Source organism: Trachemys scripta, chromosome 21 (assembly GCF_013100865.1).
Source record: "Trachemys scripta elegans isolate TJP31775 chromosome 21, CAS_Tse_1.0, whole genome shotgun sequence".
Taxonomy (NCBI): domain Eukaryota; kingdom Metazoa; phylum Chordata; order Testudines; family Emydidae; genus Trachemys; species Trachemys scripta.
The window spans coordinates 12,369,844-12,397,616 of record NC_048318.1 but is presented as its reverse complement, the minus strand read 5'-3'; the positions used below and the strand labels follow the sequence as shown (position 1 = coordinate 12,397,616).

Genomic DNA, 27,773 nt, shown 5'->3' with positions numbered 1-27,773 from the left:
CTGGTGTCCCGACTCCACGCAGCCCCTTGTCTAGCCCAGCGAGTGCAGGAGGCCCCGTCCCTGCTCTCCACTTGTGCTCCCAACATCCCATGCCCTGGAAGCTCCCGCAGCCCGCAGGGCGTCTCATTAGCCATGTGCCTCAGAGGGAACAATATGGCAGCGCTTGGGCCTTTGGTCAGATTTAGAGAAAGGAGACTGTGTGACGATTCCCCAACCCGCCTGACAGCAGCTGTCTTGGCCCCAGAAGTTTGTTTCCCCTCCCATCCCCACCAGGGAGCCATGCCTGCCTCAGGGACGGGACACAAGTCTCCAGTGCCCCCTGTCATAGGACAGCCTGAGAAGCAGTCAGTCCTCTGCCTCATTCTGCATGGCCAATTGACAGCAGTCCCTCGGAGAGAGTTTTACACGGCCTGGAAATTCTCCAGTGGAGATCGAAACCAGGCAAGCAGGGAGACCAAGCAACTGGGCAGCTGTGGCACGTGGTGACAGAACCAATGCCTTGCTAAGCTCAGGGCTTAGAGCGCTGGGCATCTTGGGTCATATTTTGTTTATGGCACGGTTTGGTATACTCTCCCAGGTCTCTCTATCCCAGCAGCATTGCGCCCTGGCCATTGGGTGGGGAAAATCTCAGAGCTCCCCTGCATTATGGAAAAGGTTAAACCCAGGGCAAGAGGCATCCAGCCATTGTATTAAGCCAGCTGAGAGAGATCAGGCTGGGCTCTGCCTATCTAGATGTTCATACCATGCGTCTCATCCTGGTAGCTTTGTCTCCAGGGCACCGGGTGGCACACGGTCTCCTCGCAGATGCTGGGAACAACACTGGGTCATTTGTCTTTTTATAACCACCATGGACTGAGTGGATCCGAGATGGAGATCGCCCACCAGAGGGACACACGTCACAAGCACAACCACACACCGTCAGCAGCGCAACATACCCCAGGCCTCAGGGCTGCTTCGTCAGCCAGCCACTCCTTGCTATCTCCACCAAGGCCCGAGAGCAAGCAGATGCTCTGCCTACCGCACAAGCCCTTAGCTGTATGAGGACACTTCCTTTCTCTGCCATTCGCCTGTCACTGCCAGAGGTTACTTCTGCATGATGTCAGACCAACAACTTCTGATGTCATTTCTCCCCCCTCATTAATCTACTGCCACATGATGTCATTTCCTCCCTTTGACATCATCATGATGCCTCCTGATGTCATCTCCTCTCTTGATGTTAACCCAACATCTCCACATGCCACTTCCTCTCTCAGTGGCTAGCCTGATTTCTCATATGACACTATATGATATCACCATTTTAACTCCTGGCCCTCTGATGTCACTCCCTCCTGGAACCTAGAGAAAGTGGCCCATCTCCCTACAGCTTGTCTCCTCAGCCTCGTGTGCGATGGTAGGGTTAGCGGCTGTACAGAGCAGCACAACTGGAAAAAACTGCTGAGTCGCTTCAAAGCGACAAACACGGGAAACAAACAGTCACCCACAGATGTCGGACCACTGCCTTGTTGGGAGGCACTCCTCTTTCCCGCCCCCTCAGAAAGCCTCTCCTTCAACACTTCTCACCACACATCCCAGCTTCAACTCTCGCTTTGAATCAGAAGCGGAAAGGAAAACAAAGGGAGGGGAGATCAAACAAACCACCGTGTATAAAAGGAAGCGAGACCAAGAAAACATGAAATGAAATCCAAGCCCAAATCACTCAGAAAACAAACCCCGTGAGCGCAGGGCAAAGCGGAGATCCTGTTTGCTTTATCGGTTATACCCCGAGAGAGAGAGTCGAGCTCTAGAAGAATCGACAGAAGAGCCTGTGTCTGGTTGTTCACCACCAATCTGCCCCTTCGCGGATAGGCTGAGTTTTTCCTACCTGTGACATTGACTTCCACGAGCCCCGACCGCGTGCCGATGGTGTTGGTGGCCTCACAGATGTACGTCCCCGCCAGGCTGTAGGAGACGGGCCCTTTGAAGAACAGGGTGTTGTTCTGGACTTCTACGTTCTCGGGCAGCGAGCCGTTCAGCCTACGGGGGGAAGAGCATTGGGGTTGGTTCCCAGGGTCTCGCGGTGTGGCAAAGGGCAATGCTCAGGCAAGGCTGTCGCACTCACGAATGCCTAGATAACTCCACTGACTTCAACAGAGCCCTGGTGTGAGCAAGAGGGGGATCAGGTCCTTGTTTCACCAACTCCCTTCCACCACCTCCGCGTGTCTATCCCTCTCCATCTGCAAACGCAGCCAATGGGCGCGAGTTACCCTCCTCTGTCACTACCGCCTGTCCCCTGACCTGCTTGGAGCGCGGATTCCCATCTCACCAAGGGCTCACCAAGCCCAAGGGAGTTAGCTGGAAGACTTGCCTTGACTTCAGTGGGCTTTGGATCAGACTGGCATAAATCAGGAGTCAATGGAGCTACACCGGGTAAAACCATTGAGCTATCAGAATCGGGCCCTTTGCGTGAACTTACCCCCGTTTATGTTCTTGCTGGATCTGACCACCTGGTTGCTGAGCTGTCATAGACAAACCTCTTGGGTCTGCAAATCTTTCTAGAGCATCCTTATTTGGGGCACTCCCAGTTCCAGCCAGGCACCAGAAGAGGGTGGTGGTGGGGAAAATCAGCAAAATATGTCAGAGCCTTAAAACGGATCAGTTTCCAGTGTGGTTCTGGAAATAGGTGCAGATTTTTGAGGGCGGGGGGGAGGAGTGATTAGGTTTGAGGGTGGGTGCAGTTAGGTTATCATTATATCTCATAGACTCATCTCTAGCAGGCCTCCAACGCACTTACTCCCCCTCGCCTTCCATTCAGTGCAACCAACAGACACAAGGATACTGATTCGCTACTGCACGATTCCCATTTCATGCCAGTGTAACCCCACTGGGCGGATCTTCAACTGGTGACAATCAGCACAACAACGCTGACTTCCGTGGAGCTCTGCTGATATACACCAGCGAAGGATCTCACCCACTGATGTAAAACTGGAACAGCAGCACCGAGTCAGGCGCCAAGTTTCGGAAAGCCATGAAACAAACAATCCCCAAAAATCCATACACCAAGGAAAGAAATACACATCCCAGTCATTCTTAATTACCGCTACAAGGTAAAGCAATTACTTTTATTAAGCAATTACATTTACTAAGTAATCTCCCCCCCACTACAAAAAATGCATTAACTGTAAGTAATCCTTACTAAAAAAAAGAGGAATTAAGTGGTACCTTGATTGCATTAGTATAGGAAATGGATATAAATAACAATATATATAAGGCAAGGGATGACCATGAATACCATTAATAAAGAAAATGCATTAGTCAGGAAGGGTGAAATTCATCCCTTTGCAGAAAGCCAGCGAAAGGGCTAGGTGCCACTTAAGTCTCACTTATGCCCTGGGACTTAAGTGGTGCATACATAGGCCTGCTACTGGTCCAGTGCCAATGGGTGAATCAGGGCCCGGCCCTGCAAGGCACTGACCAGCAGAGTCATTGGGCCCTGTGGATGCCCTGCACTGTTAGCATTTCAGCAGGGATGCAAAGGCAGTCATGCAGCCAACTCCCAATGGGCTGGCACCTTGGGGAGGAATCCCAGCCTTAAAAGGCTGAACACTGCTTCCAACAGACACCCTGGGCCAGCCCCCGCACTGGGGGAAACCAGCCACGCTCTGTTGATTTCAGTGGAGCTGCTGCACTGGTTTATGCCTGCTGAGAACCCCCCATCTCCTCGACTTGCCATCAGTTTCCTGGCTCATCCTATGTAACCATGAGTCAGTCCCGACAGGAAACCCACTTCCTCAAGCCTGGCAGCCGTTCGGCCTCTGAGCCCTTATGTGGGCCCACAAGAGCCCAGTGACTATGTTGGTGCCTGTGGGTCCAAATGGGACCCTGGCCCTGGGAGCTGGAAATCTGCACCCAGACGTTGGCATTTTCCCAAGCGCTCGGCACTGGCCTAATCCTGGGCCTACCGAAGCCAGCCTGCATATGGCACTTACGTGCCATATTCCCGTTACAGGAATATCCAAACGCCTCCAACTTGAATACATCTATTCTCATGGGTGACCAGCCCCGTTAAGAGGGAGCCAGGTCCAGTGCACCTGTGACTGATTTCCTGCTGCCCAGCTGGGCCTCAGGGAGACAGGAGTAGATGCCAGGCTGGTAACAAGTCCCTGGTGCAGTGGATCCCCGTCCCTCTTAAAGGGGCCAGTCACCCTGGCACCCCTCAGAAGCCCAGGAGGCAGGGAAGTGCTATTATCCCCATGGACAGACAGAGAACCACTCCCTGGTGTCAGCTGATTCCCGCAGAGCTTGGCAGACCCACAACATGGAGCGCTGCACAACCCACCAGGCCCATAATGCAGGGTTCCCACTTTCTACTTAAGCATCCCCCTGGGTCATTGCTGGAGGGAGGCTGCTGATTGGCGCAATGGTCAGCTCTAGTGTAACACGGAATCCCCCACGAATATGGGTAAAGAGATGGATGGGGCATTAGGAAGAATCTGTATAAAGGGCTAGGTATTGTCGTCAGGGGGCCACTCTCACTCACCCCCTCATGGCCTCAGGCCAGCCCTGCAAGCAGCCCCCTGCCTCAGTGTCCTCCTGCAAGGGGCTTCTTCAATCACTCACACCCCCATTCACAGACCTTCTCAAATTCTGGTTTATTCAATTAGCAGCGTCCAAAATCAAGTTCTCAAATCTATTTAGCCTCTTATCAGCTCACTCCCAGGCCTTGCCTGCCTGTACTTTGCTCCCCAAGTCCCAGCTTTCACTGCTAGGACTTGTCACTCCCAGCAGCCTCCATACTCCTGCTAGGGCTCTCTGAAAATCCCCTTTCTGCAGCGTCCTGCTGCTCTTTATAGGGGAATCAGCTGATCCCTGATCAGGTGTGCCTGCTTAGCAACTTTTTTTTTTTTTGCCCATTCCCAGTCTTTCGAGCCCAGCATCCTCAAGTACTATTCGGGAGTTCTGCTATAGCAGCTCAAAGAGAGGCTTGTGCCCTGGCTCCCAAATTCTGAATCCTAATGCAGGCTGTCTGGTAGGATGACACCATTTCTATGTCTCAGTTTCCCACATCTGTTAAAACCAGGGCTGGGCTAATTCAATGTGACCTAATTCCAAACCTAGCTGTGGGGCTGAGAACCAATGAGACTGGGTTTGCAATACAGGAGCAAAGATCCCAATGAAAAAATAAACACTTCTGCCAGCAGAGCTGGTGGGTGTGAGGCTGGCAAACCAGGGGCCAGCTCATGCCAAGGTCCCCGTGTCTCAATGGAACACTGACAAACACATGGCTGGGCTCGGTCTGGCCCCTCTGCATGTTAGTCTTGTTAACACGGGTATTAGAGTTATAAGAATATGTTTAGAGTTTAGACTGTATTGAATGCTCGTGAGCTGCTGCCTGCATTAGTCTCAACTTACACCTTCTGTATCCCATACTGTAAGGTAATATTTGAGTGCTTGTATGGTGAGCCTCTGTGACTGTGTAAATCACCAGAGAGGAGAGAGACATTAGCTAGTGTGAAGTGCTGATCTCCAACAGAAAACATTACGTCCTGCCCGACAGGAAAAGTCCATCGACACCAGACGGACTAGTGTGCAACGTTAAAGAGGACAAAAGGCACTGATTGTTTTGCCCTCCCCTCCCCATGAAGAGGAGCCATGCAAGTGGATTCTCCCATCAGCTGAGTTTGCAGCTCAGAGCTTAAGGCAGGAGGTGAATAAAAAAAAACCCTAACAAGAAGATACTGTATCTCTGTGCTGCTTAGACTCTGGGGGTCAAGGGTTTCTAGGAATAGACAAGAGATCCCAGCTGCATAGCCTGGGTTAGCCCTAAAGGGCATGAAGAGCTTGCTTATTATAAAAGCTTCTATTACCTTTTAAAACTTAAGATTGTAACTCATTTGTGTGTGTGTGTTCACCTGCTTTAACCTTGTATATAACTCCCTGTTCCTATTTTATAAATCTGTAAATGTTTTATTATAGGATTGGCTACAAGCGTTGTCTTTGGTGTGGGACCTAAGGTGCAACTGACTTGGGGGTAAGTGACTGGTCCTTTGGGACTGGGAGTAACCTGAATATTATTCCTGGTGTAAGGGACCAGCTATCAGAAAGGTAGGCTCACCTGGGTGGCGAGATAGATCAGAGTACCCCAGGGGACTGTCTGTGACTCCGTGTGAAGGCTGTTAGAGTGCCTGAGGAATTGACACTTGATACTTGGTTGGTGAAATCTAAGTATTCCCAGCCAGTTTGGGGTTTGAATGCTGGTTTTGAACAGTCTGCTCTGAGCCTGGAACTCATGCTCTCGAGTCACTGCATGCAGCATTACAGGTAGGGAGGCTTTTCTATCCCTAATACAAGGAACGGGCTGCCCTAGAGCTGGTGGTATTTCCGCTCCAATTTAATCTAGTCGGATAGGAAGAAAAGGGTGGGAAGTATAGGGGGATCCAGACGGAGAACGTAATTCAGATTTGCAAAGTGTCCCAGAAATGGTCAGACAGATTCCCCGAGACCTGGCCTCCATGCGGCCGGCTCTCTCTGGTAGACCAGGGATAAGAACGGCTCAGAGAGCTCAGTGTTCATCTGCTGCTTGGGAGGTGACGTACGGTAGGTGTTGCTGTTAGGGTGATGGTCCCACCGGTGGTTCTGGGAGGGTAAGAGCCAGTAAGCTGTGCTAGCTCGATGGAGGACAGCCTTGCTATGAAAGGAAAGGCTTGGCTTCTTGAACCTGGTGCGGTCGAGGCTAGGCACCTCCTGGTCTCCAGGCAAGGGGCCCGCTGAGTTGACGGGCAGGGTCAAGTTGGGGAATGGGAAGCCTGTGCTGATTACTGTAACGAGCAAGTGAGGGAATCAGCAGCCGCTCTCCGCCGCACAAAAGCGAGCGAAGGGGAGGGGGTGAATTGCCATTCCAGGCAGGGCTGCGGTGTCATCACCAGTAATTTGCTGCCTCTTCTTCAGGAACAGAAGCAGGCAAATGCGACTCGCAGGTTAACGAAAGGCATGGGAAGCGATTTCTCAGCCTGTCCGGCTGGGCTCTGACGTGGGAGCAGGGAATCAGTTCTACGTTAATCAGCAGCACGGGGGGACACGTCAGAGTGAATTTCTCTCCAGTGCTGCTGCTCCGCTCGCGATGTGGCCCTGTCCCCATCACTCACCATCCCCATCCCTCCCGCCGTGCACACGCAGCTCCCAGGGCCTGGCTGCTGGGGAGCAGCAGAGTTAGTTAGCGAGCTCCAAACCCAGACTTTGGCCTGCGTCTCTCCCAGGGGAACAGGCTAATAGGCAGCCCTGAGCTGACGGGGAAGCAGAGTCTGTGGCAAGGAGGAAGAGAGAGAAAGCAAACAGCGCTTTTGCCCCTCTCTTCCCCTCCCATCTCTCTGTTCTCCTTTCTATGCCCCTCCCTCTATCTTTACTACTTCTCTCTTCTTTCCCTTCCCTTCCTCCCCCTGCAGCACTCCCTCTCAGGTTTAATAAACCTATACGCAAACCTCACTGACCAGTATGTCCTCTGGGAAGGGAGTGGTGAGGACAGGATCAAAGGGGTATTTGTCGCAGTAGCCTGCTCTCTCTGTCTCTCCCTTCTCCTCTCCCCAGCTCCTTCTGCAGCCAACGAGCCTGTGCCCCCGGTTGGCTGAGTCGTGAGTCATGGTCCCCTCGGGACCGGGGGCCATAGATACACACACTCACACATGGACGATAGGAGAATCCTTAGTCTTTCTAGATTTTAAAACTGTAACGAAATGCATGGCCACGGAGGGCTAACTCCAGGCCTGGCATCAGGGAGTACAATTCTCCAGGGCGTTGCCTCCTTCTGGGAGTTGGGAGCGCTTATGCCAGTTGCCAACCAATACGCCACCTGAAGTGGTCTTGCTGAGGGAAACGCAGCAGGCAGAGTGTATGGAACCCTGCATCCCCTGCAGGCTATAACTGCCCCTCCCACCTGGCCTGGGCTAGGAAATCTCACCGGGCTGAGAAAAAATGGCCCCGTCTTACTCATACCGTGGCTGTCTGCCTCTCTCTAGTGTTACAGCAGCAGCTGGAGGCCCCATGCTGAGATCAGGGCCCCACTGCGCAAGGTGCTGTACGCATGCATAGTAAGGGACAGCCTGCCCCTGAAGAGCTTATAATTTAAACAGACCAAGGGAGTATTATTGTCTCCATCTTACACAGGGGGAACTGAGGCATGGGGAGATCACGTGACTTGCCCAAAGTGACAGACAAAGCCTGGAACAGAGGCAGGAACTGAATCCTGGTCTCCTATGCTCTTGGCCAGCCCTTGTCCCACAGGGCCACCTTTAACGCCAGGAAGCTGGCCTTACTGCCCAAAGGATGTTAGCCGCCGGGAGCCAACGCCACTCTGCAGGGGGCACTGGAGCCTCCTGTATCACGCGTGAAACCCTCTCTCTGCGCTGCCCTGGGTGATGGTGCAAGAGGTGCCAAGAGCCACATGGAGTTTACAGGGGAAGAATTGGCAGCGGTGACAGAAGAATCCTCTTCAGGCTCGTAAGCCAAGCAGCCTGATGCGGGAAGCGACATGAGAGAGAATAACTCTGGCTCCCTGCAAAGACATTTTGAGAGCCGCTTTCCCGACGACAGGCGCCAGCCGAAGAGAAAAGAATCCGTTTGAACGGTTTTTAAGCTCCGTGAATGCAAAAAGAAATAACCACTCCAGGTTCCGTCAATGCTCATCTAAGCCCCCAACGGCTCCGGCTCACTTCTCCTTCCCTTTAGGGCGTTCAGCCCAAAGCTGACAACCTGGAGGAGGCTGAATTGCTTCCATTTAATGACTGAAATGTGGGGAGGGCTGCGCCAAAGGGAGGTTGGGTAGAATGAGGTTCATTGCAGGGAGAGATTTTCAAAGGTGCATAAAGTCAAGAGAACTTGTGCTCTTGAATCCCTATAGGCCACGTTCTTTTTCCGGCTCTGCTACTGACTTGCTGAGTGAGCTTGGGTAAGTCACTATGCCGCTCCGTGCCTCAGTTTCCCCACTTGCAGCATAGGGAGAATAATACTCACCTTATAGGAGGGTTGGGAGGATTATTGGATGTCTGTCCAGCTTCATGGAGATGCGAAGGTCTGTATAAGGGCCACTGCCATATATGCACACTCAGAGGTTATGGAGTGACAGCTGGGTTACTCCGTCAGGTCCAGTGATGGAGCCAGAGCCTCCAAGATTGAGGGGAAGCCATGGAGTTATGTGTGTCCCACCACCTGCTCAACCTCCATGCAACAAAGGGCTCTCTTCTCCTGGGGCCCCGGAGAGCATGTCTGCGTCTGGACACGTCACAGCTATGCTCCGTCTCCGCACTGGAAAGGGGCTGGCAGATGGAGCCTTCATGCCCCAGCGGAGCCTGCAGCTGGCACCATGCACCCGGGTTTGCTAGGGAAGTATGCTCACCTGCAGTCCTTCACTCCCGGGTGCTGCTTGCGCAGCTCATTGTGCTGGGATCAATTTCCCAGCCACCATGAACACAACAGGGGCAGGGCAGCAGCGTTTTCTGCTTTTCTCCTGTGCATCAAGGGATCCTCCTGCCGCCGCAGTTCAACGGCCCTCGCAGCCCAGCTCTCCCCGCTCTCGGGTCCTTGTCAGATTGACCAGCAATGGTGCCTAATTAATGCAAACCGGGGCCGAGAGGGGCGGGAGGGAGCTGCAAGCTCCTTGCCTGTTGCCTGTTCCCCTCCATCGGAGATGGCAGGGCCCACTGGGTCTGAATTCTCTTCCCCTTGGCAAGTGCTGGGCCTGGAGGAGGCCGTGGGCAGGAGAATAACCCGAGAGAGCCGGGAGGGGATGTAATCCTGGGGGAAGGGGATCATGGTCCCCTAAGAAGGGGACCGTGACCTTTTCAGCTCCCCACCCCACCCCATCCCCCACAGAGCCTGTTAGCAGAGCTGTGAGCAGACCTGGAAATCTTTGCCCATGCCAGGCAGACGCGCTGGGGCTCAGACCAAACCCCAGCCCCATCCGTGTCATCTCAGCTGTCAGGCCACGTGAGTCCATCCGCCTGGAAAGGCACCGGTGTCCCCAGTCGCCTGGAAAGCTCCGGTGCCTTCCCCGCCAGCGCGGTCTGCAGCCACACCCCCGCAGGCTGTCCTGTAGGCATGGCTGGCAGAGGAGGCAGGTTGCTCTGTGTCTGACAGGCCGGGCTCCATGGGGAGGGGGTGAGGGAGCTGAAAAGGTCAAAGTCACGGACAGCAGCGACTCCAGACCCTCTGAATTGGCAGCGAGACCCCCCCGCCCCCAGAAAGCTGGTTTCAGTCCCGATGGATAGACCCTTCTATAGGTGCACCAGAGTTCTACGTAGAGGCAATTCATAGAGAGGAAGGATTTATAGATCTGCTCCTCCGCTGGTGTATGGTTTACACCAGCGGAGGAGCTGCCCCATACAGGTGCAGGCCTGAGTTCCCTATAGAAAGCTAGTTTCAATCCCGGCAGAGTCAGGATTTCTATACACAGCCCATTTCGCCCCCAAAGAAGTAGAGATTTCTCTCTGCCGCCCTGAGCGTCCCGTGGGAAGATGGTTTCAGTCTCTAGTGACCCCGAGACCCCATTTCTCCTCTCAAGGGCACAGGTTTTACCCCACTGACGGCAATGGAGATACTCCGGATTCACAGCAGCATCAGTGAGAGCAGAGCCAGGCCCTGGGTCTCTATACACAGCTCTGCAACCAGGCCTTACGGGAGTCCAAGTACCAGTTGGTAGGAGTCTTCTAGCTCTCCAAGGAGAGCTCCCTGGCTTCTGTGGGAAGTGGTGTGTGCTGCTACAGGGACGGATGCCTTGGGGGTACTTACAGCCTCCATTGGTAGGTGGTAGCAGGGGGGTTGGCATCGGATTTGCACGTCAGTTTCACATCCTTCCGGTTCAAAAACCAGTTGCCGTCAAAGCCCTCGATGGTGACTTCTGGCTCATCTGTCAGGGAAGAGAGGGATGGCAAGAAACAGGGCGGGGGGGGGGGGGTAGAAGAAAGAGAGATGGAGAAAGGAGGGGAGGGGGAAGGAAATGGGAGAGGAAGGGAAAAGGAGAAATGAGGAGACAGCGATGGGGGTGAAAACACAGAAAAGAAGGATGGAGGAACAGTGGGAATGCAGGAGAATGGGAGATGGGGACAGAGAACATTAGAGAGGAAGACAGGAAGAAGGGAGAGGTGGAAAGGGAGAGAAAGAACGGGCAAAAGGAAGGAGTGGGTGAGAGAGGGAGGGAGGGTGAGTGGTTATTCCAAGAGATCACGCTGTTCTCTTCTACCCCAAGGAGGGCCCGGCACTGGTCTCCACCCCTGCAGCAAGCTCATGACCCTCCCCACCCGGGGGATATTCAGTCAAGACACCAGGCCTTGGCAGCTGGCCTGCCTCATTGCTCTCTCACTTACACTGCACATTGAGGGTCATGCTGTCGGTGAAACGGTCCAGTTGGTAATTGACCACGCACATGAGCTGCTGCCGGTGGGCCTCCCGGCTCGGCACTAGGCGGTACCGGCTGATCACCGTGATGGTGCCGTTGCTGTTCTTGATCTCCTGGAACTCCGCCTCCCCTTTGAGCTTGGTATCCCAGGTGACGGTGCTGGGCGGCTTCCCATTGGAGGACATGCAGGTGGCTACCAGGATCTTTTCCGTCTTGCCGGATCTGGCTACGAGGGGCCGGGTGGTGCCCTCCATCCGGTTGGTGGGCTTGGCTACAAAGAGACAGCAGAGCAGGGAGAGGTTATAAAATCACCACCAATCCCCACGGCTCCCAACCCCCAGGACACCCAGCAGTACAGCCCCATAGCTGGGCTCTCCCTGGCCTGATCCAGAGCTTGAGCAAATTTCCTGCAGTCTCAGCAGAGCTTCTCTGAACCTCACCCACTGGAGATCCAACCCTCCAGGCTGCAGGTCATGAAGAAGGGTGGCGATACATTGGATGGACAGTTGAATTCTCTCCTTCCCCGAGAAGCCCAGGTTAGAGAGAGCCTTGTGGGGGAATCCTAGGCCAAGGTCTCTCTACCCACAAACCCAGGCTAAGAGAGCTCCAGGGAGGAACCCTACTAATGCTTTGTATTGCTCTAGTGTCTTTCATCTGGGACTCTCAAGCCACTTAGCAAACTAGTTCAGCCTCCCCGTGCTCCTGGCAATGCCAGATTATGGAGAAAGAGCTCTGTGGGTGCGATTTAAACCAAGGGATTCCCCCCACCAGAGCCTCAGCGAGTCCTAGGTCGCTGGTCCCAGGTTCCAGAAGGCGCTCGGTGGGTGACTCTGACCCAGGGCAGTGATACGGGCTGAGCATCCGGCCCAAGGCAATGGCTATATCTTACCCAGCACGGTGAGGTTCAGCTGGCTCTCCCGGTTGCCGGTTGGGAAGGTGGCAAATTCGCAGATGTACACGCCCTCATCCTCCAGCTCCAGCCGGGACAGCTGGATGGTGCCATCCTTAAAGGAGGGGTTACGGAAGGTCACGCGCTCCTTGTAGGGGGAGAGGATGGAGACCCCCATGGCGGGGTTGTAGATGGCCACATTCTGCTTGGAGCCATTGGTGGCCTTCTGCCACGTGACCTGCGTGATCTTCACACTGGGGAGCGGGTTGGTGAAGCTACAGTGAAGGACCACGTCCGTCCCGATGAACCCCGAGACTGTGTCATTGACCAGGACGGTCTGAGCCCGGAGCCCTGCAACGACAGAGCAGGGAAGACGTGGATGAGATTGAGAAAGAGAGAGAGAGGAACGAAGGGATCCTGGTCTCTGGAACCCCTTGGTGCATAGCAGGCAAGGAGTTGATGTTCCGTGACCACCCCCTGAATTTCAGCTGCCCCAGGAATTTGTCAGGCAGTCGATACACTGGGCCAATTCCTACAGCATTTGATTGCAGAGCGCACCACTCTATGGACGTTGGGGGCTTATGGTCCCTTTCGCCTGCCTTCCAGTTAGCCAAGAGCTATTGGACCCCAGAGGTCCGTCCCCAGCGCAGGACATAGCGTTACATAACAAAACTCTCCGGGCCAAATCCACCCCGATGTAACGCCATGGAGCCCTCTGCAGCCAGGGCTGGCTAGGACCCACGTCAGCCTCTGGGGGAGCCAGCCCCACTGCTGTTGTATAACAAACTGCAACCCCACCTACAACAGCTGTTCGATAAGGGCTGATATCCCCCAGCCATGCCGGCCAGTGAGGTCTGCTGCTCCCTTCCCGCCCGTAGCCACCCAGTTAGGTCTAGAGCCCAATGGCTAATGTGGTGCCCTGTGACCATCCCCTGACGGCCTGGGGATGGACAAACAAGCTGATGCTTTTACACTTGGGAAACATATCACATGCCACTAGTCATTACTGCAAATATACAGCACACACATGGCTATATAAGCATACCCTTCGCACACATCCACACACCACACACCCCGCGCCATCACACACATGCACAGACACGTTGACTGTTCTAGGCATGGGGAACCACATAACCAGGCACCCACTGTACACACATGAACTTACATGTGCGCATCCAGCTACATGCTTGGCCAAACTCCGCTCTCAGGACATTGCAGGTGGCTCACTGAAAGCAAGGGGAGTTACTCAGGAAGATTTGTTGGCAGCATTTGATCCATCCCAAGGGTGCAAAAGACACTTGCAAACTGACACATGCATGCACGTGTGTGTGTGCTCAAAAACACACACACACACACACACACACACACACACACACATGCAGAGGAAAACAAGCCCATGCAGATTAATGGCTTGCTCCAACTCCCATTAAGGTCAGTGGAGATACTCTCATTGAGCTGCTGAGGCCTAGACTTGTGATTTTCAGAGCAAATTTGAAGAACAGGGTTATGAGAACACCCAGGCACACAGGTTGCTCCAGCCAGATACTCTATTTTTCACTTCCTGACCTTTCCTTTCCTGTTGTGCATTGTTGCTGTCAGATGGCAAACTGCTGCCTCGTTCCACCCCAGAGGTGGCTGCATTTTAGAGGCAGATGAAGCCATTCCTAGACACAGGCTCTGTAACACAGAGATGAAAGGCGCTCAGCAGAAGCGTAGCATATTCTTAATGGTTATTCTTCTGTCCCAGGTGATTCCTCCCTCTACAGAGTGGGAAATAAAGTCTCTCACAAGATCAACATTTAAATTCATCTATGGCTGCTGCCACATCTTCCTCTAATCTGTGTGTTTAGAGATAACGCTCCAATAATTATACAGCTGGTATTTATATTAAAAATGTATTGGAAGAGCAAGGTGCAGAGAACTGGAAAAGCTGGTTCTGCTTACTCCCTTACGGAGGAGGCTGAAACGCATGTGTGCAGAGTGTGAGAGAGGGAGCCCAGGGAAAGAGAGAAAGGGTAGGAGGAGAGAAAGGGGTAAAAAGAAAGAAGTACAAGAAAGGGTGATGGAGAGGAAGGGAGGGTCAGGAGACAGAGAGGGAGTGATGTAGGAGAAATGGAGACAGAATATCTTCATGGTCAGCACACACGGCCATTCAAAGCCATTGCTGCTAAGTGCAAGGGCATCAATACTGCTGCTGTCAGAGCCAAGGCTAGAAACAGTCTGGCCTCTGCGCTCCCACTCCTCTAATGGCCAACTAGGTCCAAGTGAGTGCAAAACCGAATTAGCTCCCCACGGGCTCCCACCCCAAGTACACACACGTGTACATTAACCCAGTGTCCTCTCAAACATATTCTCATGCACGTCCTCAGACACACATCTATCCCTCCACATACAATCCCTCATGGACACGTGCCCTCTGTCACACACTCGCACATTTCCAATCTCACACACACACGTCCTCACTCAGGCACACACTTCTCCTCGCTCACACGCAGGCACACACACACACACACACATCCACAGACAGGGGTTCCCCCTTTCAAACACACATCCACACACACACGTCCTCATGGAGGCACATGCTCACTCCCAGCATTTTGTTTAAAGCCGGCTGCACTTGCTTCCCTCCTGCAGTCTGCAGCCCTCGCCGCGGCCCGGCTGAGCCCAGAAGGGATCTTAACAAAACCTGCCCAGCACTGACACTTCACCCGTAGACCACAGCAGGGCAACAATGAAGCCTCAACACCCTTCCTCTGGGCTGAGTACGGGCTCTCTCCTTCAGCCAGGCTTCATGCCCCTGCCAGTCACTCAGCACCGCCAGGGAATAGGTGCTTGCCTAATGCTCTGCTAAGAGTCACTGAAAGGCACTGGGTGTGTGCAGCCGGGGAGCACCAGGCACTGGTGACGTGAGGTGCCACCGTGCGCCTCTTGGCCTTTAGATCCAGCTAATGACCCCGCAGAGCAGCACTGCAAATGTCGTTTTACTTTGGGAGCTGCACAGCAGCCCTTTGGTGTGGGAGGAGACGGAGCCAGCTGATGCCGAGCAGAGCACCCCCAGCAGCACTGCACCTCCCGATGCCACGCTGGGGCAATGACAGATAGGACCAGCCGGAGTCAGGAAGAGAATGGCAGCAGGACTGAGATGGATGAAGAATGTCTGGGCAATGAAGCTCTCAGCACAGCACCCCCTAACCAGGGGGCAGAGATCTGGGACCTGTTATGAACAGCGGCCCCCTTAGCAGCACAAGGAGCACTGGGTGATGGAGCACGCTATGAGGGCAAAGAGCAGCACCGTGCTTCCTAATACCAGGCCGGGATTCGAGGGAGGCGGGAAATGCGGCGCAGCCAATTCGTCGGGCTGCATGCTATGATCCTTCTGCCCTCCAGGTGAGAAAGCCTCTTGCAGAACTGGCTGCACCTGCAGAGGTAAGCCAGAGCCTTGCAAGCATCCCAGCTCTGAAGTGTTTACAGCCCCGGAGAGCGTGTGGGAGCTTGCCGGCTAGCAGAGACAGTCACGTAACAAAGGTCCTGGGAACAGACGCCTGCACGGCTCACTGCTGCCTGCATGTAGGTGTGCTAAGCACTCCCTCTTGCTCCCAAGGCCTGGGGAGGATGGATTCATCAGCCCCAGCCCCACCTTCTTCTGAAGCACTGCCAGCACAGGCAGGTAGGCTCAGCCACCAGTGAGAAACCTCCCTCAACAAGCTCTGGTTCTCAAAGTGAGCTGTTGGCTCCGGGGCTTGGGCGATGGTGCAGCTGGCTCCGGTTCCGCATAAGCTCTGTGACCCTACAGGCTTCAGCTGTTCCTCACGAGCCCAGCTTTCCAAAGACCAACAGAAGAGGAAGAGGCCATGTTCGCTTTCAGTTCGGCGAATGGACAGTGGAAAACCACACTCCTTGCCGAGGCTGGACTCCTCACCACAAGGGCCAGAGAAGCGAGTGAGTGGCCAGAGAATCATGGAAGTCAGACACAGAAGAACCCTCTGGGGTTCTCTGGGGCACCTCCCTGCCAATGCAGTTACAGGGAGAGGAGCGATGTCCCAATGGCAAGGGGATGGGTGGCCTAAAGAAACGGAGTTTCCATCACTGCCCAAGGGATGCTTTTCCACAGGCCAGATGCTAAGGTGACAGGCACCTTAGAGATATCATTGGGATGATGATAATGATGAGGAATAGGATACACAGACAGACAGACAAGTGATACCCTCAGGAAGCTTTTCTTGATATTCAGCTTCAATTTCCCCTATGTTAATTCCATTCCATTACCCCGAGCTCTGTTCCCGGCAATGTCCGAGGAAACTAATTAAGGATCCTTACAAAACTGGTCAGGTTCTTCGAAGAGCTGGAACTGCAGTACACTTCCCAGGCCGGGGCATTCAGCCTGGCTTGCTATTCTGCCACGGAAAATAGCCTTCTCTCCCCTGCCCGGATCTTTCCAAGCCTGGAGTCATGGAGAGGGAGCAGCAGGGTCCCGGGCACATGGCAGTGGAACAGACGCAGGGACATGCAAACAGAGCAGAACGAGCACTGGGATAAAGGGAAACAGCACTGGGCAGAGGGCAAGGGTGGGGTACATGGAAATGGAGCTGGAGTGGCTGGGAATCAGGGTCATGGAGCATGAGGTCCTAGGATACAGGGATATGGTGTAGCAGGCCGCACAGAACCAGGGGTTAGGGCAGAGGGACATGGAACATGATGGCTGCACCCATGCCCAGCAAGATGGCAGAGACCTGGATAATGTTAAATTTGATCCTGATCTCCAATGTGTGTAGAACAAGAAGCAGCCGCCAGATCCCCCATGACAGGGGGGCCCCTCACCTCCCAGACACGGAGGGCTGGATCCACGGCCGGCAGAAAGCAGTGTGGCCACGCCAAAGAAGCCATTCTGACTGAGGCCAGCTGAGGATCCAGATGGGCACCGTGCCCGCCTGGAAGTCAGGCTTCTACATGCAGCTGCTTTTAAAAAAAACACATTCCTAACTGTCAGAGGCTGCAGGGGGGAAAAATATAACAAGAAAACAACCAGTACGCGGAAATCATGTTTCCTCCCAAGGTGTCTGAACGCTGGTGGCTGCTTTGGGAGAGGAGATAAACCTCTGATGACCCCTCCTGGCTTGCAGCACCCCAGATCCCATGTGGGGAAACAACCCCACCTCCACTCCAAGCGACAACACCAAATCCCAGCTCGCATCACCGAGAACGAGGTCAGACGGAGCCAAGGCTTTTTGCAAGTTACCGGCGAACACGAGAGACCTCCCTCTGCTCCCCAACCTAAACCTGCAGCCAGAGTGTAGATTGGCTGCCGCGGAGCAGCCAGCTGCCCTCGAGGGCGTTTGCTTGCAAGGTGACTGAGACTGGATGGCTTCTCTCCCCTTGGCCCAGTGCACACTCAATAATTCATCAGGGCCAATGCACAAATTATTGATGGGAATCAGAGAGTGCGCACACGCAGGAGAGAAGATAAAGCCCCCAATCAGCCTCTGGAGAGGCCTGGAAGAGCCCAGGGTGTGTGTGATGCGGGAGTCGGAGGGGTGGGCCCATGTCCAGCTCTGCTGCTCCTGTGCCAGATCGCCAAGAGCCTGTTGACCTGTCCCTGCCTCTGCCCGGGCGGCAGCCAGCTAGCTAGGCAGAGCACTGAGTAGCATCAGAGCATGCCCAGTTGCGCCCTCCTTCCTAGTTCTAGGGCCAAAAAGCCCTAGCTGAGTGCTGGAGACATGCCGGTGCCCTGACTTCATTAGCCGAGACCTCGGCCCCACTTTCCCGCCCTGGCTTTCAAAGTGCTTCGTGTGGAGTCTTTTCTCCCGGAGCCTCATTCCAGACTCTCGCTGGGCCACGTGAGGCTCCAGCGCTCCGGCAGCTGTGCTCAGCACAGAGCCGGCTGCACCCTCCGGCATCAGCAGGGAGCTAGGAGGGGCGTGGCGGGAGGAGGATGCGTACAGAGGTCCTCTGGCTCATACTTCCCCTGCGTCCCAGGCAATAGCTGGGTCTGGCCTCGTGAGGCCCCCGAGTGTTGGGCTAGGATAGAAGAACAGGCTCTAAGAGACCCACTGAACTACCCCCATCCCTCCTGCTGCACCAACACCTCCACCCTCTAACCAAGGGACTCCTTCCTCCCCCAGCCCCTCCCATGAGACAGCCCTCTTAGCAGCCACCAGCACTGATCTCTGGTGCCTGCCAAGCCCTGCACCGTCACCTGGAACCTGGGCTCGTCAGTGCTAAGAACAAGAGCATCTCCCACTCGAACGAAAGGGATAGCACCGTGCTTCGCGGACATGGCTGCCTAATATACTGCCCCTCAAGAGTCTCGCCTCCCACTCAGAGAGCTCTGTAGACCAGTGGTTCCCAAACTTGTTCTGCCGCTTGTGCAGGGAAAGCCCCTGGCGGGCCGGGCCGGTTTGTTTACCTGCCCCGTCCGCAGGTTCGGCCAATCGCAGCTCCCACTGGCCGCGGTTCGCTGCTCCAGGCCAATGGGGGCTGCGGGAAGCAACAGCCAGTACGTCCCTCGGCCCGCGCCGCTTCCAGCAGCTCCCATTGGCCTGGAGCAGCAAACCACGGCCCCTGGGAGCCGCGATCGGCTGAACCTGCGGACGCGGCAGGTAAACAAACCAGCCCGGCCCGCCAGGGGCTTTCCCTGCACAAGCGGTGGAACAAGTTTGGGAACCACTGCTGTAGACGATCCAGCGATCGCTGGAGACAGCAGATTGACGCTCTGGTGCACTGTCGTGTACCCAATTGATCGCTCTTTGTTAGTAAGAACCGTGTGAACTTCACGCTGCTTTGCACAACTTCACATTGGCCCAACCGCCATGGATTTCTCCCGCCCGTTCCCAGATATCCTTCCTGCCCCTAAGGCGTTGAAACAGCCCTTGGCATCAGCCTGGTGAGACTCCCCTATGGTGTGGCAATATCTTTGTGTACCTTGCTGACACAAATGTTATGACAGGTCAGAGATGCAAAGGCCCTTGTGTCTCAGGCTATGTCTACACTACAGCCTATGTTTATTTATAATGTGTTAATTTTTTACTTTTCTCTAGTACCCAGTCCTGAGAGGCTCTGTACACCCACAGTTCCCATTGACTTCTGTAGGTGTGGTCCTATATATACACGAAGATCAAGTCACTTGGCACTGAAATGCAGCCACCTCTGGAGCAGAATGCAGCAGCATCTAACAGCCCACAGCAACACTGAACATGGTCTAGGGAGGATGGGAAGTAATAAAGAATCTTGAATCCAGCTGAAACCACGTGGGGAATTTTGAGAGGCAGGGTGTAATTACCTGAGCTGGGACATGGCCAAGACACTGGGATTAACACCCTTCCTCTTGCAAAAAAAGTACCAAAAAAAAAAATGCCCAGGAGATTTTAACTGATCATTAGGCGTTAGAAACTTCTTTCTACATCTCTTCCGACAGGCACCGCTCTCACCACGCCATGCTTAGTCACCAGCTGGTTGCTGGCTGAGAAAGGAGAGTGCTCCCTAATGAATCACCAATGCACCACTTCCTGCAGCACACCAGCCCTTCATTGGAGGTCTCTTATTCAAATACTGATCCACCTCACCCTTGCTTAGCTTGCGAGCCCAGATACCAGAGGGATTAGACAGTAGTGCTTAGACAGCCATGCAAGAGGCGCATTAGTAATAAGACAGAGAGATAGCTAGGGAGATAGTGTGGCAAGATTGCCACTGAAGGTGACACAGTGGCATACAAATGCAAAATGTCCAGACTGGGTTGAAATAACATTAAGATCATGGCAGGGACAAGTTGAGAAAATTGCAAGCTAAGGCACTGCCTCCCACAGCTATATGACATCAAGGCGCTGCAGATTCAGTGGCGTGGCTTACAATGCCGCCTCTGGCTTCAGTTCAAATCCCTCTCAGAAAAGAAAGACCAATCTTGGCTTGGGATTGCTAATGGGATACACAGCCCCTTTCACTCGAGGTCACCGGTTCATAGCCAGAGTAGGTCAGGCGTGACGACAGAGATGTCACCAGCTGATGGCTGGCCAGTGGCCTCGAGTGAAGTGAATTTTTTTGGTAGGTCTCTGTCTAGTTCCAAGGAGTGTCCACATCACAAAACCACACCACATCTGGCCCCTTTGCTGGCAGTCTAATGGTACCGGATAATGGAAACAGACCCAGGTTGAGGTACAATGGAGAGGAAGCATGCCTAGGCTGGTCCGGCCTGGTGGCTAAACTTCAATCTCCGCCCGGATGCCATCAGTCAACACTGAATCCTGAAAGAAAGATCTGCCTTGGATCTTGTTTGATTTTCCACTAATTCCCCTCAAGGCTTTATTATAACTTTCCTGGCACTATTATGATGACTGCTCTGATGGTAGCACCTACAGACCCCGCCCAAGATCAGTGCTCCGTTGTGCTGGGCACTGCACAGACACACAGTAAGAGACAACCCCCGTCCCCAAGAGCTTACAGGCTAAATATACAAGACGGAAACAGATACAGGGAGAGGGGATGTGATTTGCCCAAGACCACACAACAGGTCAGTGGTAGAGTTAGAAATAGGCCCAAGGTCTCCTGAGAACCAGCCCTATCCAGTAGGCCACACAGCCTCTAAAGTTTCCTACTTCTGTGAATGGCAAATGGCACCCCTCTAGAAAATGAACTGCAGACTAGACTCACTATAGTGATTCTCCGCCCACTCCCATGGCTTTCCCACAGCTCTGGGTCCACTGACTTCAGAGCAGCCGCTTCGCCCAGTGTGAATGGGAGACGAATGCTCCCTGGGGCGGAAGCAGGAAGGCTGGCAGAGCCGGGCTCCAGGTGAAAGTGCTGACACAGCGCTGGGCCGGGCCTTCCTGCAATAAAGCTACGAAAGCCAAAGCTCAGCAGCAAAGCACAAAGGCTCCTCAGTCCGCGCTCCCGCTCCCAGCGCTGGCCCCGCCCCGCGAGCATGCCAGCTAATCCCTCAGCTAGTTCTGCCAGTTCCCACCCCAGAGCGGGTAGCAGCACTGCCCCTCGCCTCTGCCTGACCCATGCTGAGCGTCACTGCTCGACCCAACACGGCTGCCCGAGCCAGCCTGGGGCTTCCTGTGCCCGACATCTCACCAGTTCCCACTCAGCCTCTTCGTCTCACTCCCCTTCTGCACCCCTTCACTCCACATGAACTGCACCCCTCAGCGCTGATGAGTGGCCAGCTTGTCTCTGCCCTCCCCTGACTCCATATCCCGCATTTTTACCCAACCCTTCTGTCTCCCCTAGCCCCCCCACAGCAGCCCCAGGCTTCCTCTGAAAGGTGCCCCTCAGACTGACTCTAACATTTCCCTTCCACTGACCTGTATCCCTCACCCCTCAAACCCTCAAACAGCCCTGTACCACCACACCCCTCCCATTCTCCTCTGGTGTATTCCCGTCTCTATCTCCACACCTTGTCCCCTCCGTTTCCCCTGACCCATCTCCAGAGGGTCATTTCCTCTGAGGCATAATTATTACCACGGAGCGCGGCTGAGTAGCGGGATCCCAGCGGTGCAGAGGAACCAGAACTCTATCCGAGGAGCTGTCTTTGCTACGGAAACCGGGTCACGTGTGGGCAAGGGGCGGGGAAGGGGTAGCACCCGGGCTCAGGTGGGGTTGTCCCCTGGGCCTACCGATGAGCTGCTCACAGGGATCGCTCTCTTGCCAGTTCTCCACTGAACTGCACGCAGGAGGGGACGGCGGAGTCTGGGCAGGCGAGCTGAAGCGAGATGCCCTCCCTTAGGATTCCATCGGCCAGAAGGTGATGCAGGGAAGGCAATGCAGATGAGCAAACACGGGGCCTGGCAAGAGCACCCCCTACAGGATGGAACTTTACCCTTGACATGCCCCTGCTATCACCTCTGTGGGAACATCCCTCCCAGAGGCTGAGAGCAGGGGCCAGATTCAGAGCAGATATTTGCGTGGGTGCAGGAGAGGGTTGGGTGGAAGGAAGAGAACAGTACACCTGAAAGATAAAGGGTGCTGGGAGTGATGGTAGCTTATTTTGCCGGGCATCCCCCTGAATGTATGGGAGCCTCCCTCCTATCCACCTTCTCCAAGGTCACCTCTGGAGGTGGCTCGGGGAGTTCGGTGCAGGAGGGGATCAGCGAGGCATTCGGGGGGAATCAATCCGTGAGACCGTCTCGTTTCCGAAACAAAGGAATCCGAGACCTAACAGCTTCAATGAAAACACAAATAAACCCGATGGAAAAAATATCCCCCCTGAGCTGTCGGATTAGAGTGGGAGCAGGAAGCAGAAAGCGTGGAGTGCCCGGCCTGGGGAGATGACTCACCCAGCAGCACAATGGGGACATGACAAAAGCCGAAACTCTGCTGATTCAGCCCTGAGCTCAGCGCCAGCAGGCCGGGTTAATGGCTGCCATCTCCATGTCCCCACCCCTCCTGATCCCAGCGGGGCAGTTAAACCTGGCCTCTCCTAGACACACTGTCACCAAAGGGGCAGCTGGCCAGGCATACGGAATCACACGGGATTAGAGAGTCACCTGGTGTTATGTCCTGGATGGGAAACTAGACGAGTGCCAAACAAACCAATCAATGCCAGCCCCAACGGACATCTCATCAACCAGAGCTGATATCTTTGTGCCATTAGATCACTCAGGACCCCTGCTTTGCTGTGCCTTATAGTAATGTGGTCGGATTGCAAGATAGCAGATCGTAATCTCATGCCATTCTGATTACAGTCTTGCTTCCGTCCCGTCCTACACCGGCTGTGGTCCTGGAATGAATTTACCAACTAATCTCTCACCATCTCCTGCAGTTAGAGGGGGATGCTCCGTGCCTTTTGAGAGCTGGGATTCTGAACTCTTCGATGATATAAGGCATCGGTTGCTAATCCTTCCCAAGACACCAACAGCTAAAATGTCAGTCAAAGCAGGGAGAAGAGGGAGAATGCACGACTGCAAGCAGAATGATGTGACTTTAAGGTTTGATAGCTCACAACAGACTGAGGCTGGACACTCTCTGAGGAACCTGTAAGCACCTGCAAACTCCCCTGGTCAAAAAGAAAGAGGGCACATGAGCATGGATGGGGGAGTGGGGCAAGTGACTGAGAAAGGAAGATATTCTTCACTGGCGCCTCCCCCTCTCCCAATGTAACTCGCCTTCTCTAGCTGGAGGGATAGTCGCTCCAAGAAAGGTGATACATATCTTGGTATCTCCACAACCCTGGAGCCACCAGGGCTGTTGATAAGGTTCCTGCCCATGGAAAAACAGGCTGCAAAGGGCAGCATGTGCCTTTGCATGAGGGTGTGCGCCAGAAACAAGTCCACTACCCCCCTGCCTGCTTCCCAGCCTCCTGTTCAGCCTTCATCTAATCTAGACTCAGAGCTTCACAAACTCCTCCTCTTCCTCTGGGCACAGACTGGCCAAATCTAAGGCACCGAGGGACAGTACCAATCCCTCCTGCCTTGGCCCCTCCTGTAAGAATAATACTTCGTGTTTAGACAGAGCTTTACATCTCTTCAAAGGGCTTGACACTAATTTCCCCTCCCAACAGCCTGTGAGTATTGTTATCCTGGTTTCACAGATGGGGAACTCTGAGACACACAGAGGTGAAGTAACTTGCCCATGGCCACCCAGGGAGTCAGTGGGAGAACAACGTCTGTGTCTCCCAGCAGCCTCCCTCTCTCTAACCTGAGGCTGAGGTTTGACATATTGACTGATCCCAAGCTCAGGGCTCAGAAATGATACTGGCACTTTGCGTCCAAGGAAGCACTTACAGACATGGATGGACTAAGCCCAACAGTCCCCACTGCTGTGCAGTAAGCGTCATCCCCATGCTACCGATGGGGAGAACGAGGCACTGAGAGGGGATGCGACTTGTGCAAGGTCACACTGGGAAGAGAATCCAGGTCTCCCGGCTCCCAGCTCTCAGCACTAGACCCCACTCTCTGGGTGACTAGAGATGGACACAAATGGAGATATAGCTCTGTCAGGGGGTTCTGACAAATGGTTCCACCAATCCCTGGTTGCTAAGGCCTGATCAGCTGACTCCAAACCAGCTGCTGGTTGGGAGGGCGGAGAACTGTGAACAGATCCTCTGGCTCCCATGAGCCTCTCCACCTCACCAGCGTGAGCCGTTGTCTCGCCGCTGAGTGGGTCTGGAGAGCTTGGCCAGAAGAATCCCACCAAGATGGACAATCTGGGGGCTCCTGAGGGAAGCTGAGTCCAGAGGGGGGTTCCCCAGAGAGTAACCTGGGAATGAGGGGGTCCCCCCCGGGAGGCTAAAGATCAAAGTCCCCGTTCAGCTCTGGTCCAAGCAATTGAAATGTCACGGAACTTAACAGCTGAGATCAGAGCTGGATTTGTCCCAAGCTCTGAGCAGGGAGAGGATCCATGCTGCCCGACCCTGCACGGAGGTGCTGCTCTGCTCTTCTGTCTAATCAGCTCCAAGCCTCCACCAGGGCCAGGCCGTGGCTGGAATGAGCGCTGGGCTAGGAGGCAGCTGCACAGATGGGGGCTTAAGGGAGCCTGCTGCGCTCCTAAGACTCAGGACTGTAAACAAGCCAGGGGACCACCCACTAAAGGCTCCTTGCAATGGTCCTAATCACACAGTGAGTCTGGGGGGAGGAGATGAGTGAGGGTCACAGCCTGGCTGAGGGGCCTGCCAAGCAGGACCACGCAGCCTGCCTTGTCCTGTCTGGTACAGATGCAGCCCTGGGCTGGGTGGGAACGCGGCTTTGCCGTCAGGAGTCACTGATCCACTCAGAACAAGACTCACTATGATCCACTCAGCTCAACCCCCATGTCTACTGGACCTAAAGGGCGGGGGGTCTGTCTGCTTCATCCCTCCCAGCTGATTGCTTGAAAAGGACCGAAAAGACAAAGATGTCCCAACCCAGAAACGCTTCTCCCAGACACAGGCTGCAGGGTGGCGGTGGTGGTAGGGTCTTTCTCTCCAGCAAAGGGAAAGATGATTTGCCCCTGGGGCCGGGGGCACATTCCAGGGGTCAGATTGCTCAGCCCCCAGCCAGGCATGTATATGAAGTGCCCAGCACCCAGCAGCTCCCATTCTTCTCAATGGGGTGTGGGGAGCGGAGAGGGAGGGATTCTCCATTGGTCTTAACGGGAGCTCCTGCGTGTTGAACATTCTGGTTCTGCTTGTCCCTGGGGTGTCAAGAGGGACCAGAACCAACTCCCCAGGTCCAAACAGTCCCCGAAGTGGTTGGGAGGGGGGAGGAAGTCTAGATCTGGATGTGGATCCAGAACATTGGAGCTGGGGCCCACGTGTGCTTTTGTACGAACAGGGCAGGGAGGCAGAGCAAACAAAAGAGGGGGAAGGAGAGAGAGAGAAAAGGAGAGAAAGGAGGGACGAGCCGCCTCCTCTCTAGAGGCCGAGGAAAAGAAATCAAAACCCCTTTCTCCAGCCTGCTAGGTTCTCCCCGTAAGCCCCACATCGGGGCCCATGGCCTGATGGGACACTGAGGCACTCAGCTGGCTGCGTGGGAGGGAGAGAGCACAGCAGCTCTGCTGCAACAAGGTGCAATAAAGGGGCTTCTGTGCCACGCAGGTATTTAATGGTCCTCCCAGGAGCCCAGGCCAGGCAGCGAATTGTGCCCACTTGCCCTTCGAGCCACCTGCAGTGGGCACAAGCCCTCATTTTGAGGTGAGAAAAATCGGCAAATGCCGATAATGTGGGGTTAGGCTAATGGGATTTGCACGCCAAGCGTTTAAGAGGCTGTGAGCAGGCAGGGGGCAGGCCTGGAAAGCTATGGGGGGAGACGGGAACCTCCCTGTGACCCATGGTCCCTTCACCAGACAGGCGTCTTCACACTCCCAGGCAGCCTGGAGCCCAGAGGGAGATGGCAGGTGAGCCACAGCAAACAACGCAAGGGGGATCTGATGCTAAACATCACCCAGACCAGCACTTAGGGCTGGAATTACAGGTTGCACAGTGTGACTCAACAGGCACATTATTGCCCAGGTAAGGCGCCAGCTCGGGTTATGTGCAACAACACACAATAGGGGGGATGCCTGCCAGACACGCACAGACAGGAAAATTTGCAGTGCACCATAGCATCGGTCCTCCATGAGAATAACCATCCACCATCTACACTGTCATGCAGCCACTGATTCCCAGGGTCTGGTGGGAGAGTCCAGTGGTACCTCCCAAGATTAGGTACCAGCAGTGGAGAAATCCAGTACTGAATAGACACAAGGGTTCAGATCCTTGAAGGTGTTTTGGCACCTAACTCCCATTGAAAGCAATAGGAGTCAGGTGCCTAAATACCTTCGAGCATCTGGACCGCGGAGCCCAATTTTCAACCATGGGATACGCACCATGGCCTCCAGATCCCATCTCAGGATGTTTGAGTGGATAGGTAGGGTCACAAATACCCACCTCATAGCTGAAGCCCTGACCAGACCATGTTCCAGGGAGGCAGAGCCGAGTCACAAAGTTTGGATCTGGAATCTGGCCATTCCCAAAGGCTAGTTGCGGGATCCAGATCCAAAGGTCCCCAACACCAGGAGGCCATTAGCAGCTAGTGGCCCAGTCTGAGTCATGATATGGTAGGCAAAGTACCAAAGGTCAGATCTGGAATTGGCTCCAAACCCCAGCTGCCCAGAAGCAGGCGAGTTCTGGAGGCAGGGCCCCTTAGAGAGGCTGGGAGGGTTTTAAAAAAATAATATTTTAGCCAAAAAAAGTTGTCATTCAAATATTTGTGATCTTCCCTTCTAATTTCCAACCACTTTGCATTACATAGATGGGCCATAGTCAGGACATTCAGATCCCAACTTCCTTAATGATCAGTCAATGGAATAGAGTCAAATCCACTGTCCCAGTTCAGGGCCCACATTGGAGAAATGGGCCCACAGATACAGGGTCAGATGCTCAGCTAGTGCAAATCAGTGTATCTCTTTGACTTCAATGGAACGATGCTGATTTACACCAACTCCGGATCTGGCTCCATATTTCCCTTTTGCACAGTAATGAGCGATGCTGGGAACGTCTGGGGCTGGGATGGGAAAAGCAAACTCCTCGGCCAGGCTCTGAAACTTTGGGCAAACCGCAAAGCTGGGCGAACAGGCTGTCTGAGGTGTCTGGAGGTGATTCCTCCCAACGTCAAAACACCATGACCTCAGCCATTCTCCTGGGATCTCTGCACGTTCAGTCCCCACTGAAACTGGGAAATGAAGAGGCTGCCACAAAAATGGAAGGTGTGTTAAAATATATATTAATCTTTTATATTTAATCTGTACAACACACACACAGAACACCTTCTGTGTACCTCTCCATCTATTAAAAAGCAACAGAGGGTCCTGTGGCACCTTTAAGACTAACAGACGTATTGGAGCATAAGCTTCCGTGGGTGAATGCCCACTTCATCAGATGCGTATTGGAGCATAAGCTTCCGTGGGTGAATGCCCACTTCATCAGATGCAAGCCTTGCATCTGATGAAGTGGGCATTCACCCACGGAAGCTTATGCTCCAATACGCATCTGATGAAGTGGGCATTCACCCACGGAAGCTTATGCTCCAATACGTCTGTTAGTCTTAAAGGTGCCACAGGACCCTCTGTTGCTTTTTA

General features: G+C 54.1%; 1 protein-coding gene across 6 annotated transcripts in view; it reads right to left on the bottom strand.

The window, feature by feature from the left end:
* The window catches only part of NECTIN1 (nectin cell adhesion molecule 1), a 154,438-nt gene that overhangs the window by 76,958 nt on the left and 49,707 nt on the right, over positions 1 to 27,773 (bottom strand). For all 6 annotated transcript variants that reach the window (XR_004643663.1, XM_034754671.1, XM_034754670.1 and 3 more), the window contains exons 2-5: positions 12,252 to 12,602; positions 11,331 to 11,633; positions 10,756 to 10,873; positions 1,862 to 2,013 (exon numbers count right to left, since the gene is read on the bottom strand). Coding sequence is in view for 5 of the 6 variants with exons in the window: in XM_034754671.1 (XP_034610562.1) it covers positions 1,862 to 2,013; positions 10,756 to 10,873; positions 11,331 to 11,633; positions 12,252 to 12,602 (924 nt within the window). In the remaining variant the exon portion in view is untranslated. The remainder of the gene's footprint in view (positions 1 to 1,861; positions 2,014 to 10,755; positions 10,874 to 11,330; positions 11,634 to 12,251; positions 12,603 to 27,773) is intronic.